The 22,406-nt window shown below is 62.0% G+C and overlaps 1 protein-coding gene across 5 annotated transcripts in view; it reads left to right on the plus strand.

Moving 5' to 3' along the window:
• The window catches only part of CYTH1 (cytohesin 1), a 40,491-nt gene that overhangs the window by 11,125 nt on the left and 6,960 nt on the right, over positions 1-22,406 (plus strand). Inside the window, exons 1-9 of one of the 5 annotated variants that reach the window (XM_044982061.1) lie at positions 5,277-5,426; positions 15,235-15,317; positions 17,078-17,142; positions 18,180-18,246; positions 18,798-18,916; positions 19,616-19,696; positions 19,913-20,025; positions 20,365-20,513; positions 20,650-20,761. In XM_044982061.1, coding sequence (XP_044837996.1) covers positions 5,399-5,426; positions 15,235-15,317; positions 17,078-17,142; positions 18,180-18,246; positions 18,798-18,916; positions 19,616-19,696; positions 19,913-20,025; positions 20,365-20,513; positions 20,650-20,761 — 817 coding nt within the window. In that variant the 5' untranslated portion in view covers positions 5,277-5,398. The other 4 variants (XM_044982064.1, XM_044982063.1, XM_044982062.1 and 1 more) reach the window with 4 other exon arrangements.

Here is a 22,406-nt window from a genome sequence, read left to right on the forward strand (position 1 = left end):
CGAGGGGGTGGGGAAGGGGTGTGTCACCCTAGGGACCTGTAGGGCATTTGGTGGTGTCTGGCATCAGCTGTGTGGCTGAGGGGTGGGGGACCGGGCTGTAAGAGGTGGCACTGTGTGCAGAGCTCCCATATACTGGGTGCACTTGATACCAAGCAGCTCTCAGGTCTCTAGGCTGGCATTGAAGTACCAGGCGTACAGGAAATAGGCATGTCAGGGTCCTGCTTCCTGCAGAGCTGTGGAGTGCGCCTCAGCCTGGCTCTGACCTGCTTCCAGCTGGGCCCGTATGGAACATCGTGGGGTCAGCTCTGTGCTGTGTGTAGGGGACACGGTGCCTGCGATGGGCCACGCGTCCCAGGACGCTGACTGGGCCAGATCAGACCTGCCCGCAGACTGGCATCTCGTGGCCATCATTCCCCTCTGCTGGTTCCCTAGGGCACAGCTGTACCTGGTGAGAGTCCCTGGGCCCGTCCGGGGCACAGACCTGAGAGTGGCAGGAGTTTGAGGAGCCATCCCTGGGCTCTCCCTTCAGTGGGCGGGGGCAGGGACCAGCTGCTGGGACGGCTCTCTGACCCCCTCGGAATGGCTGTGTCCCCGCAGTGTCCAGCTGCTGGCCGCATGCTCCAGGTCAGGAAGAAAGAGTCAAGGGCCCACTGGGCATCAGTCCGCGATTCCACGAGCGGGCTGAGGAGGGAAGACAACCGCCCTGCTGCTGAGGGGCAGAGACGGCTCCCTGGGCAGCACTGGATGCTCCGGTTCCCACCCTCCTGGGAGCGTTACTGATGCAGAGGTGTCTGCGGAGGCTGATTTCCCGTTCGGCTGGCCTGAAAGGGGCGCTCTGGCTGCTTGTCACTAGCTGGGAGCAATGGGTCTGCCCCACGCCTCCTCGGCCCCCTGCCTGCACCCTTCTCCTGTGCCAGAACCAGACAGGGGAGGCTGCCTGCTCAGCCGCCAGTGTCTTGCAGTTTGCAGAGGACCGGGTGAGAGGTTGTCAGACAGGAGCAGGGAGGCAGGTACATGCTATGCACCAGCTGGGGGGGAGCAGGGGAGGGGGAGCATGGCTGACAGGTGGGGCCCACAGTTCCCTGCTATCCCATCCCTCGGTTCCCCCCTTCCCTGACCCACAGCCCCCTGCTATCCCACCCCGGGCTTTCTGCAGCTCTGCTGGTACCCCCGAATCATCACCAAAGTTCACCTGTGTTTCCAGGCAGGTGTGTGCTGTGCCTGGCCATGACAGGCTAGATTCCCGTCCCTTAAGGCAGGTGGTGGTGGTGCGGGGGGTCTCCAGGGAGTTGGCTGGTGCTTTAAGCCCAGGTATTTGGGGAAGCTCCTGTGACTCTGTTTCCCACATCGGTCACTGCCAGGCTCCAGGTGAGGGCTGCTGCCTGGGGAGGCCTGCTTGTAAATGGGCCTAGCTGGGGTTTAATGCAGGCATTGGCCAGACAGAGCCCTGGAGGTGGGGGGCCAGAGGGGACCCAGGGCAGGGATCCCGCGGCTGCACTGCCATTCCTGCCCTCGTGTTGTTTGGGGAGATGCAGCTCATGTGATGGCCCCTCTGCTTTGCCCCAGTGAGCGGAAGGAGGTTCTCGCTTGGAGGGAACTGGGGAGCCTGCAGCCCGAGCGCTGAGTGAGCCAGTGTCCATGGTAACGGGTCTTCTGCTCAGCCGGGAGGCGGCAGGCAAAGAGCTGCTGCTTCTCCTCATCGGCCTGGGCAGGGGCTCGGGCTGTGGGTGAAGAGGAGTGAGGGTGACTGGGGCCTGGCTGCCCATGGCCGGGGGTTACTCCGTGTGGCAGCTGAGGAGCGTGGGCCAGCCTGGCTGCAGGAGGGACCCAGGCAGTGTCTGGCTGCATGCCCCTGGTGCTGCCCCCATCCGCAGGGGGCCTCTGGCTGCACCCTGTGGGAATAGCTCACTCTGATGTAACCCTGGGACGTGCGCACCGCGCAGTGAAAACAGGATGTGGTGGCCCTGTGCCCGCAGTGCTGAGGCAGCAGGCAGGGGTGGGAGGCGGGGCAGGAAGTTCCCCTGCAATGGCTGGGAGGCCTGAGTGCTCCTGAGCCGGCATCGGGGAGCAGCCAGTGGGGAGTGGGACTGCCGTGTGCTGGTGCCCGGCCTTGGCGCAGAGCAGCAGCTAAATCCTCCCTTTGCCACGTGTGGTCTTGGCCACCGAGCTCCCCGTTCCTCTGCACCCTCCTTGCCCCATGGCACTCCGAGACAGGTGCAGGCAGGACTCGCCCAGGTGTCTGGGGACTGGGAAGGCCCTGGAAGATCATGGAATATCATGGTTGGAAGGAACCTCAGGAGGTCATCTAGTCCCACCCCCAACTAAATCATCCCAGCCAGGGCTTTGTCAAGCTGGGCCTTAAAAACCTCTAAGGATTGTGATTCCACCACCTCCCTAGGGAACCCATTCCAGTGCCTCACCACCCTCCTAGTGAAGTAGTTTTTCCTACTATCCAGCCTAAACCTCCCCCACTGCAACTTGAGACCATTACTCCTTGTTCTGTCATCTGCTACCACTGAGAACAGTCTAGATCCATCCTCTTTGGAACCCCCTTTCAGGTAGTTGAAAGCAGCTATCAAATCCCCCCTCATTCTTCTCTTCTGCAGACTAAACAATCCCAGTTCCCTCAGCCTCTCCTCATAAGTCATGTGCTCCAGCCCCCTCATCATTTTTGTTGCCCTCTGCTGGACTCTCTCCAATTTTTCCACATCCTTCTTGTAGTGTGGGGCCCAAAACTGGACACAGTATCCAGATGAGGCCTCGTCAATGCCGAATAGAGGGGAATGATCACCTCCCTCGATCTGCTGGCAATGCCCCAACTTATACAGCCCAAAATGCCGTTAGCCTTCTTGGCAACAAGGACACCCTGCTGACTCATCTCCAGCTTCTCGTCCACTGTAACCCCCAGGTCCTTTTCTGCAGAACTGCTGCCGAGCCATTTGGTCCCTAGTCTGTAGCAGTGAATGGGATTCTTCCGTCCTAAGTGCAGGACTCTGCACTTGTCCCTGTTGAACCTCATCAGGTTTCTTTTGGCCCAATCCTCTGATTTGTCTGGGTCCCTCTGTATCCTACCCCCACCCTCCAGCAACTCTACCAGGGAAAGGAGAGGCCAAGCCCAGCTGCACTCCCTCCCGGCAGCCGCTCGCAGGGTGACACCGGTTCAGTTCCGCTCTCCCAACAAATGGCTCCCGCAAACCCTGTTGGCCCTGGCCAGTCCTGGCCCTGCTTTTCACGTCCTGCGTTACCAAAAAGCAGGGCAGTGCTGTAGCCCCTGCGGAGGCCTGGGCCGTGTGCACCTGGGCTTGGTGTGAGGGAAGGGTTCTGAACCTGGCTTTGGAGGCGCAGTGTCACAGCCAGTGAGACCCCGGCTCGCCGGGCGTGCTCCTGGTGCAGCCTGTGCTTGGCCGGAGTCCTGCCCTGTGAGCTGGGTTGGCCTTCTGTAGTATGAGTTTGGAGTGCCGCCTTTGTGCCAAGCTGCCCCGAGCCCCAGTGTCCATGGCCGGGGCAGATGGGATGGTGGTGAGCTCCCCGGGCCCGTGCGGCTGGCCCTGGGCAGGGACTCGCGGCATAGGTGGGTTTTGCTAGTGGCTGGTGCTTTGGAGAGCCCCGCCCTGTGATGGGTTTGCTCCCTGAACCCAGCAGCATCCTGTGGACGTGGTTGCCATGAGACATGCCGAGGCCTGGTGCTCAGCAGGGGTTGGGAAAGCGAGGACGTAGCTGACAATCAATAACATCTAAAATAACCAGGCCTGTGGGACAGGACAAACCCTCCTGCTTCATGATGTGGGCAGCTTCTGAGGCAGCGTGGGAAGAACCATCCCTGGAGCAGGTCACCCCGTGCCTGCCTGCTGCAGGGCTAGGTGGGCCCTGGGCTGAACCAGGCTGGCAGTGCCCATGTTCCTGTGTAACCAGCAGAGGGCAGCACAGGCCAAGGTGAGGCCCTGTGATTGGCATGTCTCTCCTGTGGTGGGGGTGCGGGGGAGGCAGGATCTGGCCTCTTGCCCTGAGGCCTGGGCACAAGCGGCTGTCTGTCCCTGGCGAGAGAGGGCATGGTCCTGGCTCGGCAGGGGACTGTGCGGGAGCAGGAGCCAGCAATGCTGCCTAGGGATGCAGCCAGTTAATTGCCTTACTAGCCCTGGGCCATGTCCAACGGGTCCTGCAGGCATCGGCCTGGGCCTTGTCTGTTAATGAGCTGGGGAAGGGGATGAAAGCCAGCAATGGCAATGGGAGGGTCTGCCAGCACCCTGGGAGCAGCAGGACGACGGAGGGGATGTAGGGAGATGGGCTGGCAGGCGAGGGGTTGGGACACCCACTGGACAGAGTGCAGTGCCTGGGGCCAGCAAGCAAGACCTGCCCCTGAAGATGATACAGCTGTGGGTGCAGAGGCATGATGTCCCAGAGCAGGGAGAAGTCAGTCCCCTCTGCGACCCCAACTCGCTGGGATGCTGCACTCCCCTGTGAGCCCCTCCTCACTGGAGACATGCAGGGAGAGGGGCTCTGGGAGGGCCTGGTGAGTGCCCGGAGCAGCAGCAGTGACCTGCCAGCGCTGTGGCTAGGAGCTGAACTGGGGGAGGGGGAACCCCAAGGCAGTGGGCAGGGTGGGGAAGCCCATGGGAGAGGGGATCTGTGCCAAGCTTGGCCTCAAGCCAGGTCTCTGGCTCCTATGGGCAGGGGAAAGCAGGGCCTTTGGGGCTGGCAGGCCTGGGGCTTGGCTGCTGTTCTGCACCGTGCTTTGCTGGGGGTAGTCTCAGGAGCTGTCTGAAGGGACATGGCTGTTGGACACTTTGAAATCTCTCACGTCCCAGCAGGGTCCTTGGCACCCCCAGAGCATAGGTCCAAAACTGTCCCCCTACCCACCCCCAGGCCTGCTGGGCCCCCCCAGGGAGGTTTGGATTTCCCATCCTCCAGAGACGCAGTCTGAAGCCCCGGACCTGGCTGTCTGGGGTGGGTAACACTGCTGTTGCCTAGGGCCCATGTAGCAGGGCAAAGCATTTGCCCCAGATCCTGGGGTGGTAGGAAAGGCCAGGGTGGCCATGGCAGGGCAGGAACGGTGCCCTCCGGCCCAGCCCAGGGTCTGAGGCAGACGCTGTGGGCCGGGTTGGCATGTCTTGGGGCAGTGCCTGGGCCAGAGTTCTAGCTCAGAGCACTGCGTGCTGAGCTGGGGTTGGCTGGGAGCAGAGGGGTTAATGGCTGCTGACGGCAGGAACAGGGTGTTGTACTGTAGCTCCGGATGACGCCTGCCCATCCGGCTGACAGATCACTGGCTCAGAGCGACTGTGAGTCATTCCGGGAAGTGCAGTGAGCGGCAGGTGTCCCACCCCGCCTGGCCTGGCGGAGCTACCTAGTGCTGGAGCTGAGGACAGGCCACAGAGCAGGCCCTGCAGGAGCGCTGGCCAGGATGGTCCTCAGGACAGAGGAGGGGAGCGGTGAGTCGGCAGGGTGGGGGTGGCTTGCTTTATGTTCTGGGGGGGGGTTTCTGTGGCCCCCCATATGGCTTTGTGGCTCAGGTAGGAGTTTGGGGAACATCCAAGCCTCACTTCTGAGTGGTGTTAATGGGTGGCCTGTTGGGGAGGTGATGGGGGCACCCCTGGATCCCTCCGCTCCAGGGATTTCTGCTCCTGCCCCAGAATGCACGCTGGGCCTGAGTCCAGCCCTCCTCCTAGGCCTGTTGTCAGTGCTGTAGTGGTGCCCAGCTGGCAGCTCCGCCCATGCCCCGGGTGCTAAGGAAGCAATGATCCTACCTCTCCCATATGCTGGAGAATGGGAGAGCACAGGGACTCTGACTAGGCCATCCGAGCCCGGCCTCAATCCCCTCACCGCATCAGCCCCTGTGGACTGTGCTCTCCCCTGCCCCAGAGGGTAGCTCCATGGGGCACTGCCTGCCCCCATAGTAAACACTCTGACCCATGGGCATCCCAATGGCTGTTCGTGGTTTGCTGGCCAAGGCAGCGCATGGGCAGCTTGTCGGGAGCTGGGTCTCTGCTCGCTCTCCCTCCCGGCGAAGGGTTAAGGGTGCTGCTCCCTGGGAGAAGGCGTCTCTGGGTCCCTCCCAGCTGCAGGCTCCAGTGAGTCTCCAGGTCATGCTGCTGCTTGCCCTGAAGCTTCCAGGCAGCTGGGAGGGTGCTGGGCAAATTGCAAGTGGAGTAAACAAGTCCCACGGGCCCTCCTTGCCAAGCTGTCGGGGATGGGGTGGGGCTTGGCCGCTGCTCTCTGCAAGTTCCCCTCCCAGGCTCCCTTCACCTTGAATCTTGAAGGGATGGGTCCCTTGGAACGGGTGCCTGTCAGGATCTGCCGGGGTGCAGAGCAGAGGAGGAGTGTGGGGTGGCAGCAATTCCCAGAGCTTCCAGCAGAGCTCTTGGCTGCTGATGGGCTCAGCTACCCCCCCCCCCAAGCGCGTTATGCAGAGACTGGCAAACCCTGTTCAGTGATGGAGGGACCTTGTGCCTAACCAGCAATGTGTAGCTCTGCCCATGCCCCTTAACTCTGACCCCAGCCCCTGGCTAACCTGGCCCTGAGCCTCTCAGCTCTGCCTGTGCCCCTTAACTCTGACCCCAGCCCCTGGCTATTCTAGTCTTGGACACTTGAACCCTGGTCTCCACAGGAATAAAGTGCGGGTGGCACGTGGATGGCACCTCTCTATAGGGTGGCACGTGAGCTGGGCAGGGAAGTGAGATCTTGTGCATGTTTCTGGAGGCTGAATCCTGTGGAATTGTGCCAGGACTGGGGCACTGTGGGCTCAGTCCCTCTGGGAGGGATTCTTACTGGCTGCGGCACTGCCCCTGTTCCTAACACAGCTGTGCCCTAAGCCTGCAGTCTGGGGGCAGTGATACTGTCTGACCCAGCGCTCTGGGGGTGGAGGGGGGGTCTCCTTCAGCGTGGATGTGGCAGGAGGAGGAGGTGCTGCTCTGGCCTGGCGCCCAGCATGGGGAAATCCCCCAGTAGCTCCGTAGGGCTGGTTCAGATGGGCACGGGTCCTAGCTGGCTCCCTTTGCTCAGAGCTGGGCTCAGCTTTGTGCAGAATCACTGCAGCGCCTGTCCATGGCTCGGCCAACGCCACAGGGAAGAGCCAGTCCCTGGCTCCTCCCTGCGGGTCTCTGCTTACCCCCTTCCCAGCAGCGGCCTCGCTTGGCTCCTTGGGTGAGCGGCTTTAGTGCGACCCCCACAGATTGGCCCATTCCTAAGGTGGGAGGAGGACAGGGCTGTGCTGTTGGTGGAGGCAGTGGGATTGCTCTAGGCTGCGGGGGGGAGGGGCTGACCCCGTCACTTCAGGAGTGTTCCCTTGCTCTTGGCATTGCATGGGGAGGGGGCCAACCCCAAATACCCCCCCACACACCCCAACTACTCTGCACTCATCCTGCTTCTGCCAGCAAGCCAAGTCCTGCTCCTGAGCCTAGCGCAGCTGCTGGGCTCTGTCCTGACCCAAGCCGTGGCCTGGCGGGGAGCAGTGGCCATTGCTGCAGCGGGCCTGGCCTCACTCAGCGGCCTGTGGCTGGGCCCATTGGGAATGGCGAGCTGCTGCACTACCCTGAGACCCAGGGCCAGCTGCCCCACTGCGCGGCACCTGGACTGAGTCACTGTCTCGGCTGAAACCTGGGCTCTGGCCCAGCCAAGTGGCGGCCCCCGTGGGTGTCGAGGCAGTGAAGGCCCCCTGCCTTCCCCCATTGTGGGGCTTCTCCACCTGTCCCCACAGGCTGCTGGGAGCTGGAGTTCTGGACCTGAGCTGCTCGCAGTAGCTGGGAAAATGTGGGGGAGGCATGCTGGGGGGACCCAGCTCGGACTCCTGAGTCCTTATGCAGTCGATACTGTCCAGGTTGGGGTAAGGTCCCATGCAGCCTCAGCAGTTTGATGTCCTGTCTGGGAAGGGTGGGTCTGCCCTGGGAAAGCGGGGAGAGTATAGCTGGATGGTGGGAAATGGCCCCCTCCATATCTCTGTGTCCAGAGGCTGGTGTGGCTACGTCTCCCCCGGGCTTCCCTTCTCCTCTCTGCCTTTTGCCTCTGGACTCTCTGACGGGATGAGCCTGTAACTGACTCAGCTCCTGAGAGTCGCCTCCACTCCGGACAGAGGACGAGCGCTGATGGGTGCAGGCACCGCGGGGGAGCTGCCAGCCCTGTGCAAACAGGCTGCCCTGCTGCGCAGACACCTGGGGCTCCCTGCCGGGGAAGGGTTCCACGAATGGGTTAGGTCCCCTCTTCTCTATCCCCATGAGAAAGAAACTGCGTCCCTGTTTCTCTTCACCTTTCCTGATGCTGACACCGGCAGGTCTGTGTCACGAGCCCGTTTACCCTCTGTGCAGCAGCACTGCTATCTGCAGGCTCAGCTTCCACTGCCCAGCCTGACGGGGGCCCCAGAGCCCAGCCATTCTAGGGCAGGCGGGCACCTGCCCCAACCTGTAGGCTGGGACGAGCTGGCAGCAGAGGTCTCGTGCCCAGCACTCCTTCCCATCTGTACCCGGGCCCCTTTCACCTGGCAGTGCCCCCTGCCCAGGGTGGCTGTGCCTGCTGCACCCTTCTCAGGGTGGCGGGGGATCTCTGGGCAGCGGAATGGAGATTCCTCGGGCCATGATGGCTGCCTGCCTGGGCCCTTCTCTCCCACAGTCCCCTGCCTGCCCGTCTGTTACCTCGCCTGGGCGGTCTCCCCGGCAGCACCTGGGGAGCAGCATGCTGGCAGCTGGCTGGAACCCTGCGGTGCTTGGGGTGTGCCAGGGATTCCTCCGTGCCAGTTCTCCCAGCCACCTCGTCCTCCAAGCACCGGGTGTGTTAGTGGTGTGAATTTCCATCCCCCCCAAAGGCTCCGTGCTGCTGTCTGCGCATGGCTCATTGGGCTAGCAGCAAGCTGGGGTTGTCCTAGGCTGGGCTCCACACCCCACCTGTGCACTACTCCACGTGGGAGTGGAACTGCCAAGCGACACAAGGAGTCGTGAGCACTACGAGGCACTGTCAATGCTGGCTGGTGGCAGCCAAGGGGCGGGGGAGACCCGCTTTCCTATAATGTGGTAAGCACTGGGCAGGGCAGCTTTGAGAATAGAGCTGAGGAAGGACGGTTGTGTGGCTACAGCCAAGCTTCTGTGCCTGGCCCTTGATGTAACTGTAGTGCTGAGCCCTGGTGTGCTGTGTTCTGGGGGTTTCTTTGCCACCCATCACCCTGGTATCTGAGCACCTTGCACGTGAAGTGGGTAGCGCAGATAGCCGTGCTTTCTGCACATCCTGTCTTGTCTCTCTTCGGGGGAGGAGCATTGGTTTGGAGATTTGGGTTCAAATGGTATTTCCTTTGTTTGGGATTTGGGGTGTCCCAGCAGCGCCAGTGTCCGTGTCACTGTTGTGTGGGAAGCTGCAGCTGTGACCTGCAGGAAGGGCTGATTGAGTCTGTAGCTGAGTTGCTAAGTCACTGTGACCACGTTCAGCATCCGGGGTGGGGCTGGCGATGCCAACTCAGGTGACGTTATCGCAAGTCTCATGGTGTTTGGTGGTGGTCTTAAAGCTCCAGTTCCAGCTCTGTGATTAGGTGAGAGCCTCTGCTTTATTTTAGATCAATGTTTCTAGCTGGTTGTGCAGAAGCTCAAAAGCATGACCTGAGTGTGCCCAGAAACCTCAGACCATGAGGCAGAGAACTGCCCCACACTTTTTAAAAATGCCAAATGCTTTTTAAGACAGTCTTCTAACTTTGAGGGCCTGCCTGGGGAGTTTTACATGCTCGGAATCGATCCAGTCAAATCTGGAGGGATCAGACCAAAAGCTGGTGGCACTGACCTTTAGAAGGGGGAGTTCCAGGAAAGGGGAAGCTAGTCAAAAAGGCCTCATCATCATAAGTGAGGAAATTTCCATGCTGAGTCTGGAGAGGTAAAGTGACTGGAGCTGCCCGAGTGGTGCGTCTGGCCCAATGGAAAGAGGAAGCAGTGCAGCCAGAGCAAAGCACCAGGCTTAAATGGCATAGGACAGGAGAGTCCTGCAGTCAAAGGGGGCTGGTCCTTTAGAAAGCAGAAGTCCAGTCCTAGGGATGGCACTAGAAAGCCCCCTAAGCCATGATGGAGAACATCCAATGGAAATTAGGACAGCAAAGAAGGATTTGAGAGAAAAGGCAGAAGAACAAATAATTCTTTAAATATGTCAGCAGCAGAAAGCCTGCAGGAAGCTTGATGGGTCGGCTGGACTGCCAGGGACTAAAGGGAGGAGGGTAAGGACATTGCAGAGACACTTAGCGATGTCTTTGTATTGGGCTTCATCACAGAGGATGCTGGGGAGAGAGACCTGCTCTTCTCGGGTGATCTGGGCAGGGCTGTCTTTGTGTTCTGTTTGCACTGTGCCTAGCACAACAGGTCCTGATGTGTGACTGGTGCCTCTAGGCATACCGCAGTAGAAATAATTATAATAAAGCCAGAGATGACAAAACAGGAGGTGCTACTAACAGGTAGGCAATGTCATTAAAATTAGCAGCTAGTCTGCAAAAAGAATTGGATGACTTTGAGGCCTGAAGTAATAGAAATGGGATGAAATTTAATAGTGCAAGGTCCTGCACTTAGCAGAAGTTCTTATTAGTATCTGTGTGCCAGGGGCTCATTAGTTGGTAATGACGGGAGGCAAAAGACCTGGGTGTGCTGATCGATCACAGGAGGCCTATGGGCTGCCGATGTGTTGTGGCTGTGAGAAAGGTAAATGCGATCCTAGGATGTATGCGCTCAGTATTTCCAGTACAGCTAGGGAAGGATTAATGCCATTGTACAAGGCACTGGCAAGATCTCCCCTGCAATACCGTGTGCACTTCTGGTCCCCCCACTTCCAGAAAGCTGAATTCAGACTGGAGCAGGTGCAGAGAAGGGCTGCTAGGATGAGCGGGGGAGTGGAGAGCTGAGCTGACCAGAGGAGACTAAAGGAGCGTGGCTTGTTCAGCCTAGCAGAGGGAAGGCTCAGAGGGGATCTGATTGCTCTCTCTAAACACGTTGGGGTAAACCCCAGGGAGGGCAAGGAGCTATTGACGCTAAGGACAATGCTGGGACCAGAACAAATGGGGACAAACTGTCCACGAATACGTTTAGGTAGAAAGTAGAAGACGGTTTCTAGCTGTTAGAGGAGGGAGGTTCTGGAACAGCCTCCTAATAGTAGTACTGGGGCCAACAGCCTAAGTAGTTGGAAGATGGCCTGGGCTACATTTGAGAACTATTAGCTGGCAGACAGTAATTGGATTGAAAGATGGCTACAGGTCTCAAAATGTAACTCTAAATGGGGAATCTCCATTGAGCAGGCATGTTCCTAGTGAGGACCCACAGGGATCAGTACATGGTCCCATGTTATTTAACATTTGTATCCCTGACCTGAAAGAGATCCCCAAATCCGCATGGATCGTTTACAGATGAATAAACCTTGGGGGGTGGTAAATAATGAAGAAGACAGGTCTCTGATTCAGAGCAATCTGGATCACTTGGTAGGCTGGGTGCGAGTACACAGTATGCATTTCATATGGCTAAATGTAAATGTCTTCATCTAGGAACAAAGGATATAGGCCGTGCTTACAGGGATGCGAAGCAGTGACAGAAAAAGACTAGGGGGTTGTGGTGGATAATCCACTGAACGTGAGCTCCCAGTGTGACGCTGTAGCCAAATGACCAATGCGATCCTGGGATGCATAAATGGGAATCTCGGTTAGGAGCCGAGAGGAGATTTTAGCTCTGTATTTGGCACTGGAATAAGGTGTAGGTTTTTACCAGGGCGGGTAATTAACGATTGGAATGGTTTACAAGGGTTGTGGTGGATTCTCCCTCACTGGCAATTCTTTACATCTGGATGGGATGTTCCTCTAGCAGCTCTGCTCTAGGCATTCTTTGGGGCAGGTCTCGCCTGTGTTAGACAGGAGGTCAGACTAGATGGTCACAATGGTCCCATCGGCACTTGGAATCTATGGAGCTATGTGACAGCAGGGGCTGGACTTGACCCGGAGGGTCCCACCAGCCCCGTGTTCTACAGAACTGGAGAGTTGTAAATGTTTGGGGGATTTTTCAAGGGGCTAGGGAACCGCAGAAACACGATTGAAATGAGGACTCCAGTGGAATGCTTAGAGGAACATATGCAGCTGTTAAAGCAGTATGACAACTCTAAAAGAAAATTGTGCCTCTGAATCCACTAGAATGGTAAGGCGACAAGGTGGAGACACCAGGGCTGGGAGAGAGGACTGGCCCCCAGACGTTGAAGGTGGGTTTCCTGCTCAGGCCAGGAACAGTCAGTCACGGGAGCAGGAAGGCAGGGAACTGAAGGCTGGCGAGTGCTGCTGCCAGCGGGACTCGGGGCAGGAGAAAGGTGTTTGCTGGTGACTCTGCTGAGAGGTGCCGGCCTGTGTCAGCGGCGGCGGTTCGCCCTGTCCCGGGCACGTGGAACGGGGCAGTCGGGGTTGTGACCGCCCCACTTCGCCCCCGGGCCGGCTCCTGCGGGGGCCGCCCCTGCTCGCAGCGCACCTCGGGCCGGTCCCAGGGGAAGCGGGAGCCGGGCTCCGGCCAGCCGGGGGTTAACGCTGGGCCGGGCGCGGCTCGCAGGGGAGGCGCCGGGCTGCTGCCGCCGCGGGAGCCCGGGGCCGATGGGCTGGTGCGGGCCGGTGAGCGGGGACCTGCCGCGCTCCGGGCCCGGGGTGTGTGTGTGTGTGTGCGGGGGGGAGTCGCTGCTGAGGGCCCGGCCCCGGGATCCCGGCGTGGCCGCTCCGCCCCCTGGGTCCCTGGCCGGGGACAGCCCGTCGCTGCACGGGGGCGGGACGCGCTCGGATGGGGGCTGGGCGGGTGGCGGGGGCGTTTACACGGAGTTCGGGTCCTGGGCGGCTCCCCCTGTAGCGCCCCCTCCGATTCTCGGCCCTGGGCCCTGCCACGGTGCGGCTGCGCCGAGAGCCCGGGTCCCGGGCGGGTTGGGGTGCGGGGGACCCCAGGGTTGGCCTGGCACTTGCCGTGGGGCAAGGGCGCTGTAGGCGGGGGGGGGGGCGCTCACATAGCGGCACCTGTCAGCGGAGCCCCCATAGCCCTGGGGGCGGGGGGTGGGTGGGCACGTCCCCAGAGCCGGGCTGGCCATGGCCCGGTGGGACGGCCCCTGGGCATGCCGCCCCTCGGATCCTGCAGGTGGTTTTCCCAGAGCTCTGCACGGGAGCTGGGCCGTGGGTGGGGGGCGGCTCCTGAGCCCAGCTGGTGGATGCCTGCTGCAGCCAGAGTGAGAGAGGAGCATCCCCTTGGGAGACTCCAGGGGCAGGAAGGACACATTGGAGGGGGGGTCTTTGCACAGCTCTCCCCTCTCTGCAGAGGGATCTGCTCTGAATGAGCTGGGCACTGGCACACTCCTCCCACAAGTGGGGAGAGGCCCGGCCAGTCGTAATGCATGTGATTTGCTGGCTGAAATGGTAGCTTCCTGCAGGACTTGCCTGGTGCTCCGTCTTCGGGAGGCATAATGCTAGGGAACCTTATCTGCTGGCTGGGAACCAGGACGCCTGGGTTCTATTCTCAGCGCTGCTACTGACTTGTGAGGCCTTGGACAGAGTCACTTTCCTCTCTGTGACTCAGTTTCCCAGACGGTGTGAGGGATAGTGAGGACTGGGATGGCACCGCCATGCTCCTTCTGCTCCACAAGCTGGGGGTGGGGTGGGGTGGGGGACTAAGTGCAGGGGGAACTGAAATGCAGCCAGCTCTGGAGCCGAGGGCAGGGGAGATGGAGCAGGCAGCACCCAGGTGAGCCCCCTGCTCGTCTGGCAAGTTGTACTGGGATCTGTGCCGTCTCCCCGGGCTCTGCTGCCGCTGGGAGCCCGATGGCTGGCGCACTGAGCTGCCCTCGGGTGGTATTCCAGGTGTGAGCAATCCCTCCCCCTCTCTGCTGCTGGGGGGCACAAGCGCATGGGCCCATGTCCCTGCAGCAGGAGGGCTGCACAAGGGAAGTTACTTGACTTCATGGCATTTGTTGCTCTGCCCGTCCTCCCCGCGTGACCCGGCCGGAGCAGTATCTAGCCCTTGAAGAGTTGTCTCCTTTGTATGCAGCAGATGCAGCATGTTCAGCTTTGGGCTCCTGCCTGCATGTTAAAAGCTGCAAAGCAACAAAAAGCAGCTTCCCTTGTTGTTTGGTTTGTCTATTCAGGCCGCACAATGGGCCCTTGTTGTGTCAGGAGCTCTGTCTCCTCTCAGAGACAGACCCTGGTCTGGGCTCCCAGTTAATCTCTGCCAAGGGCAGGGTCCCTGTCCCCCCTTGGAGTGTTTTTGGAGGGGGTGGTTGTGTGGAGGGGGAGGGACCTTCTGCAGTGGCTGCTTTCTGGCTAAAAAGGTTTGAGCCAGTTCCCTGGCCTTGGCCTCCCGTGGCCCTGTTAATTGTGGGCGGGGAGGGGGTTTAGCCAGCAGGCCCTTTGCAGCCACTCTCCCTGTGTTTACTTGGCTGGTGGCAGGCCCTGGGCAGAGCTCACTGCTCTGTCCTGGGCTGCTGAATCAGCAGGAATCTGGCAGCGTCAAGCCAGGAGGGAGCCCCCCTCCGCCAGCGCTGGCTTGTTGGGGAGGAGTGTGGAATGTGAAGGACACTCGCACTCCTCGGGTTGAGCTCCCAGCGTGCCGCCACCCCACTGCCTGGGGCCTGGAAAGGGCAGGGATCCCAGGGGAAGGGGCCGTGGCCCATGTATGCAGATAGGTGGGCCCTGCAGCCAGGAATAAGGGCCTGGATGAGCTAACATCCAGAGGACCCCTGCTCCTGCAGGCCCCTGTGAAAGGGGGGCTGTGTTACCCTTGCTGGCTTGCCCAGGAACTGCCTTCTGGGTGCAGGGGGCCGTGGCTGGGAGCAGGAGGTTGAGTTTCTGGGAGGGTTGTGGGAGGCTCCTGAGGTGGGAGTAGCCCCCAGACACGGTCTTTGGCTGAAGGCAGGTTTGAGGCCAGACCTGGCGTGCGGTGCTCACTCAGCTCTCCCCGTGGTCCAGCACGGCTGTTCTCTGCCTGCAGGTGCCAGAGCGGGGCCCTGGGGAGGCCAGCAGCAAAGCCAGATTCATCCCTGGAAAAGGGGTCAGGCAGTGCAGACCCCAAGCTGGAGTCAGGAGTCAGGCTGCTGGGGCAGAGTGAGTGGTGGTAGCCCCTGGGGAGCGCTGCTTGCTAGGCAGGACTGACCTCCCCAGCTCCGGGACCGTGGGGGCCACAGATGGAGACCAGACACCTCAGCATAGCACAGCAGCATAGCCAGGGGAGCTTGGGCAGCACAGGGCTCGGGAGGGTGCATGTGCCAGGCCTAATCCTCTCTCCTCTCCCCTCGCAGTCCCCAGCGACCTGACCCCAGAGGAGTGCCAGGAGCTGGAGAACATCCGTCGCCGCAAGCAGGAGCTACTGGCCGACATACAGGTGAGGGAGTGGGAGGCCAAGGGGTGGAAGGTGCTGGAGAGGAGCCCAGCTCTGCTCAGACCTGGAATTATCCGCAGGTGCCCTTCATTCTGAGATGCGCTCTGGGCCAGGCCTGGCTGGAGCGTGGGACGCTTTCCCCGTCAGCATGTGGAGCTCTGCAGCTGGCCTGCTGTTCCTCTCCCCTTCCCGCCCCAGATGCTCTGTTCTTGGCAGCCCTTCTGGCCTCAGCACCGTCACCGCGGGAGAGGGACGAGTGTCACGGCACATCAGTGTGCAGGGCGTTCCTCTGCGCTGCTGCTGCCCGGGGAAGAGGGAGGGGAGAGAAATTGCTGAAGGGCTCAATTAGCCATTGTAGCTCCCTGTGCGAGCATCACCTCACTGTGGCCTTCCCCTGCTCTCGACCGGGCTTGTCAGGTCGCTGTGGCTTGTGGCAGTGATGGGGATGCGCTCTCCCCTCTGGCCCTTGCTCCTCCCAGCCTGTGAGAAGGGCCCTGTCACCTGCCCCTCCAGCCTCAGCCCAGGGGCCCCAGTCAGTGCTGTCAGGGAACGTTGCTCTCAAAGCCAGGCCGGCCGGCTGGGAGCAGCTCCCAGCTCGCGCACCATCCCCCTCTCCTCCCCCACACCTGGGCTCCCCAGAGCAGCTCTTCCTCTGATGTTTCTGGGGCAGCGCACGGGGGCCAAAGGGAAGGAAGTCGAGGAGGCTGAAGCCGGCCTGCTGGGTGCTGGGGGCAGAGTGGAGCAGGCCAGGAGCCGGCCGTGGCTATGCCCCCCATTGGCAGTGCACGGTGCTGTCTCTCCCAGAGATGCCCCCTTCTCCCTACAGCTGGGGGCTGGGTGGGGGCCAGTCCTTGGGTTGGTTGCACTGATCTCCTGGGGTGCCCTGGCACTGGAGGCTGCTGCTGCCCCCTCCCTGGCAGGGCCCGTCTCCCAGTCTGTTCTCCTCCCTTAGGGGGTGCTGGCTTTCGAGTTTCTTGCATTTTCTGTATTTCACATTGGTGCCTTTTCTGATGACCTATGACCCCTCCCAAGGGCCCAGGTGCTGGCTGCGTCCTGTGGTGCAGCCAGGGGCGATTGGGGGCTGCTGAGTTCTGGTTGCTGAGTGGGGTGCTGGGGCCCATCTGGGACACTTGTCAATCATGTCAGTGATTAAGGCAGCGGAGTCTAATTACCGCCATATGCTGGGCATGAACTAAAAGGATTAGAGTGTAATTACGTTAACCTCTGGGCCTCTTCCTTCCTGTGGGAGCAGAGCGCCTTGGTGCTGCTTGGAGATTAGCGCCCACAGCGCTGCCGGCTCCCCGTTCGCTAGCTGAGCGCTGCCACCAGCTTGCTGGGTTGCAGCACTGCACCTCAGGGTGGGGCTCGCTGGGGTCTCCGGGCTGCTCTGGCCTTGGCACTCACCCCAGCTGAGGGCCAAGGCTGCCCTCCTGTCTGGGTGGGGGGTTCCTGGCCTGGCTGGCACAGTTAACCTTGGGCTGTATCTGGCACGGTCTGTGTCCCTTGCCTGTCTGTCTGGGCTTGTCCTGGCAGAACAACGCAGAGCCTGGTTCCGGGTGCACCGCCCCAGGGAGTGCTGGCCCTAGGCTCGGAGCAGGGATCCAGGCTGTGTGAGCCTGGACAAGTCATTCCCCTCCCTGGGGCTTGGGAGGGTGGGTGAGTTATGGGGTGTGAGCTCCTGGATTGAGGGGGGTGGTGAGCCCCCCCATGCCGTGGTGAGAGGTCCTTGCTCCCCACTCACCACGTGTGTCTGTCTCTCTTAGCGGCTGAGAGATGAGATCGCAGAAGTGACCAATGAGATTGAGAACCTGGGATCCACGGAAGAGAGGTGAGTCCTGCCCGTGGCCCGGCTGGCTGCGCGAGAGGGGGAGCAGCCACGTTTGGCATCCAGCTCCCTGGCGCTGTGCAGCCTGCCCCCGAGCCGCAGGCTGTTCCTGGGGCCCAGTCCCTGCAGGGGGAAACAAGGCCCCAGAGGAGCCTGAGCACCGGCAGCCTTAGCTGTGCCCGGTGGGTGTGGGGACGAGCCGGGAGTTTCTCAGGCTCTCGGCCCAGCGTAACCCCAGCCTGGCTGCTGGCTGAGGGAGGGGTGTAGGCTAAGGAGGCCACAGTCCCATGAGCGCCAGCGCGGGCTGGAATTCCCAGGCCGCCTCTTATTCCTTAATGCGGTAACGGGATCTCCGGCCTGATCCGCTGCTCCAAATGGCCCTGTTTTTCCACGGCCCAGCCCCTCCGTCTGGCCTTGGAGACTGTCTGCCTTTGTTATTCTGAGCTGGTGCAGGCGGTGCCAGCGCAGGATTAGGGAGCCCTGATGGCCAATGGAAACTGACTTGCAGCGTCACTTCCAATCACCCTCACATCAGGGTTCCCCTCCCCCTGGAGTCACACCGTGCGAAGCTGCAGCCTGCTGGGCCAGAGCTCCCAGGCCCGCAAGTCCCCATCCATTGCCGAGAGCAGCGTGCGGGGCCAGACGGGAGCAGCTTCCTGTGCACTTAGTCTGCACAAAGCCCCTTCTAGTCCCCGGGCTGGGCCCGCACTGGGCCCGGGGCAGGCATGCCAGCTCTGCGGGGCAGGGCCTGCCTCCTGGTTTTCCTGGCATGCGGAGGGATCCTTTAACAATGAGGGGCTGAGGGCTCTGAGAACCTCCCCCCAAAACAGCTCTTTAAAATGGCCTGGTGCCCTGGGCTCTGGCTCGTGCCGTGTTCAGGGGCTGCAGCCTCCAGACCCAGGCACAGAGAGCAGGGGGTTCCTACTCAGCCTGGGTGGGGCTCACATGGATCTCTCTGGGGGGGCTGCTGAACGCCTGCCTCTCCAAGGCCGGGAGCCTGGCTGCTCCCGGAGTTCAGAGCTGGCCTTTGTGCATTATAGGAAAACCATGCAGAGGAACAAGCAGGTGGCAATGGGCAGGAAGAAGTTCAACATGGACCCCAAAAAGGTAAGCGCAGTGCCTCAGGGGCTGGGCTGCAGGCAGAGACGGAGAGCTGCAATCACAGCTCCAGGGGAAGGTGGTGGTTCCTGCCCCGTTCAGCCTGTGGTCCAGGCACTGCAAATGCAGCCTCCCCAGGTCTCTGGGACAGATGTTCCAGGCCGTGCTCCATGTTGGGATTTGGGAGCACCACGTACTGGACAGAATGGAAGGGTCTGGGGATGGGGGACCCCATCCACAGAGGGGGCTTCTCACTGTTGCACTGCTTCTGTCTCCGGGGTCCCCTTCCCATTGCTCTTGGGGGCTGGAGCACTGCTGGATTCCCGGGCTCCCTTGGGAGGATGGCTTCCTGGGTGATGGGACCCTTGGCCGGGGACAGCCTCCTGCGCCCAGAGGGCTCCTGACGGTTGCTCGCAGCAAGGGCTCCCTGTGCTGGGCTGGTGATGGGGATGCTGAGGAGCCTCCTGCCCCTCCTGGCATGGGCTCGGCTGTGCCCCTCGAGGCAGTGCCCGTCAGTGCTGAGAGCTGGAGTCACAGGCCTCGTTCTCCCGCCTTCCCAGGGGATCCAGTTCCTGATTGAGAACGACCTGCTGAAGAACACCTGCGAGGACATCGCCCAGTTCCTCTACAAGGGGGAGGGGCTCAACAAGACGGCCATTGGCGACTACCTGGGCGAGAGGTACCAGCTGCTGGCCAGGGTGGTGGCATCTGTGGCCAGGGCATCAGTTGATCACTGCAGGGGGCAGGGAGGAATCTCCTCTCGGTGTCTTATGGGATGGGCCCCTAGCCTGGGCTAAGGTGCCAGGGATTGGCTGCTGCCAGAGCAAGGACATGGGGCTGGCAGTTCCCGTCTGCCCGCAGGCCCTGTGGCCATGGCAGCAGTGGGAGGGGCGTGGGGGGGTTGCTGGAGCGGAGGCCGTGCAGGAGTGAAGGCAAAGGAGCTGCTAGCTATTGGCAGCGCAGGTGTCCCACTGGCATCCCCTAGCGCTTCACAGAGGTGGCAGGGCCCCACTCCAGACCCAGCCTGTACCACACATGGTCAGGGGGGCGGAGGAGACAGTGCAGCTACCAGGCCTCTGAAATGAGCAGCTTGTGCCAGTGCCCATAACCTGCCCCCGCTTGGTGCTGGGCTCCAGGATGGGCAGCCCTCAAGCCTTATGGGAGGCCTGGGGGTGGGGCTGGGCCAGGGCTGTGTCTAGGGCTGGGCCAGGCATGGGGCAGGGCTGCCCCCCAGGGGTGAGGATGCTACTGCAGCCCACAACCCTGGGGAGGGCTGAGTGTCTGTCGCAGGTGCAGGGGGCTGGGTGGGGCAGAGGGCGACCTGGGGGTGTGGGGCAGCCATGACTGGGGCCCCTGGGCTCTGCCTTTGTCCCGGCAGAGACGAGTTTAACATCCAGGTCCTGCACGCCTTCGTGGAGCTGCACGAATTCACTGACCTCAACCTGGTGCAAGCGCTGCGGTGAGTGTGTGCGCGGGGGGCTGAGCTGTCTCCTTGGGCACCTGGCTCCCCATCCCCATGCGCATGGGTGAGCCCTGGCGGGGTGCCCGGGGTGCTCTGGCAGGGGCTGGTCTGGTGGGGATTGTCCCCTGCCCTTGTGGGGTGTCAGCCTGAAATGGGGGAGGAGGGACTCCGAGGCCATGCACCCCATCCCTGATACCCACCCCTGTCCCGCAGGCAGTTCCTGTGGAGTTTCCGCCTGCCGGGCGAGGCGCAGAAGATCGATCGGATGATGGAGGCATTTGCCCAGCGGTACTGTCAATGCAATCCCGGCGTCTTTCAGTCCACAGGTACCAGCACTCCCCACGGGGCAGGGGCACTCTGACGGACGGGCCTCAGGCTGCCCCAGAGTGCCTCGTTGCCAAGCCAACTCCAAACCCAAAGGCCCCTGGAGAGAGCAGGAGAGGTCTGCCTGATCCCTGGCTCTGAACGCCTCCATGCTGCTGGGGCATGGGGTCTGCATTGCCCTGGGGGCCCAGGGAGGGAGTGGAGGCCCGGTGTGGCCGTGTCTGCCAGGAATGAGCCTGGGGACTACTTTGTCCAGGGTGCTCCCAGCCTGGCCTCTCTGCCCTTCACCGTGTGCCTGGCCTGCCCGGGGCCCAGCTGACCTGCCTCTCTCTGCCCTGCAGACACCTGCTACGTCCTCTCCTTCGCCATCATCATGCTGAACACCAGCCTGCACAACCCCAACGTCAAGGACAAGCCCACGGTGGAGCGATTCATCGCCATGAACCGCGGCATCAATGACGGGGGCGACCTGCCGGAGGAGCTGCTCAGGGTGAGGGCGCGGGCAGGCAAGGGGTACTGCCTTGGCTGGCACCTGGGGCTGGGGCTCGCTGGCCCCAGGCTCTACTCCCTGGGCCCCGGGGAGCTTCGCCCTGGATTTGACCCTCGTGTGCTTCTCTCTGTGCCAGAATCTCTACGAGAGCATAAAGAACGAACCCTTCAAAATCCCTGAGGACGACGGCAACGACCTCACCCACACCTTCTTCAACCCTGACCGCGAGGGCTGGCTGCTGAAACTCGGTGAGTGCTTTGCCCCAGGAGCCGAGCGGGGCCGCAGGAATGTGCCTGCAGCCTCCGCCCCCTGCTCAGGGGCGCTAGCGATGGGCAGTGAGCTCCGTGGTTCAGCCTGCAGGGAAAGCTGCATGTCCTGGCCCCAGCTCTGCAGCCTCCCCACGGCACTTTCCCCGGTAATGGAGCCCCAGTCGGTCCCACCTGGTCCTCGGTGGCACTGTGCAACCCTGCTGGCCTTCAGCGAGGCTGGCCGGGTCTCCCTGGGAATCCAGCCTCACTTTCGGGTGACTGTGTGGAATGGGATGGGGTGGACCTGGGGGATGCAGCGCTGGCAGGCAGGGAAGATCCCGTGGTCAGTAGTGCTGGGAGGAAGGGGAAGGGAAAGTGCTGGGGGGAGTGTCCCAGGGATCACGGTGCCAGCAGTGTGGGAGGGCTGGGGGACAGACAGCCCCGGGGGCTGGGATGCTCGGGCAGGGATTGGGGGACAGTCCTGGGGGCTGTGATGCTCGGGGAGGGATTGGGGGGATGGTCCCGGGGGCTGTGATGCTCGGGGAGGGATTGGGGGGATGGTCCCGGGGGCTGTGATGCTCGGGGAGGGATTGGGGGACAGACGGCCCCGGGGGCTGTGATGCTCGGGGAGGGATTGTGGGGACGGTCCCGGGGGCTGTGATGCTCGGGGAGGGATTGGGGGACAGACGGCCCCAGGGGCTGTGATGCTCGGGGAGGGATTGTGGGGACGGTCCTGGGGGCTGAGATGCTCGGGGAGGGATTGGGGGACAGACGGCCCCAGGGGCTGTGATGCTTGGGGAGGGATTGTGGGGACGGTCCCGGGGGCTGTGATGCTCGGGGAGGGATTGGGGGACAGACGGCCCCGGGGGCTGTGATGCTTGGGGAGGGATGGGGGGGATGGTCCCGGGGGCTGTGATGCTCGGGGAGGGATTGGGGGACAGACGGCCCCAGGGGCTGTGATGCTCGGGGAGGGATTGTGGGGACGGTCCCGGGGGCTGTGATGCTCGGGGAGGGATTGGGGGACAGACGGCCCCAGGGGCTGTGATGATTGGGGGGACGGTCCCGGGGGCTGTGGTGCTCGGGGTGGGATTGGAGGGATGGTCCCGGGGGCTGCGGTGCTCGGGGAGGGATTGGGGGACAGATGGCCCCGGGGGCTGCGGTGCTCGGGGAGGGCTGGGGGACGGTCCCGGGGGCTGCGGTGCTCGGGGAGGGCTGGGGGACGGTCCTGGGGGCAGCAATGCTGGGGGGAGGGGAAGTTCTGGGGACTGCAATGCTCGGGGGAGGGGATGGGGAGGTTCCTGGGGGCCACGGTCCTGAGAGGGAGGCCTGTGGAGGTCCGGGAGGCTGCGGTACTGGCGGGGAGGGACTGGTTGGGGACTGGTGACGGCGCCCAGCATCTTGGCTACATCCTGCTGGAGTGCCTCCCGCCACAGTCACTCAAAGGCGAACTGCGAGCTGCCCCAGGCTGCGTGCATCTCCTCCATGCCACAGCCTGGTTCCTGGCACACCCTCCCCAGAGCATCACCACCTTGCACATCCTGGCTCCACATGCAGGCAACATGCATGGCATCCCCGCGCCCCGGCTGCAGCTCCCCACGGCACCAGCAGCCCCTCCCCAGCTGCGCGGCCACCCCGGCTCATGGGT

This window comes from Mauremys mutica, chromosome 12, assembly GCF_020497125.1.
Source record: "Mauremys mutica isolate MM-2020 ecotype Southern chromosome 12, ASM2049712v1, whole genome shotgun sequence".
Taxonomy (NCBI): Eukaryota; Metazoa; Chordata; order Testudines; family Geoemydidae; genus Mauremys; species Mauremys mutica.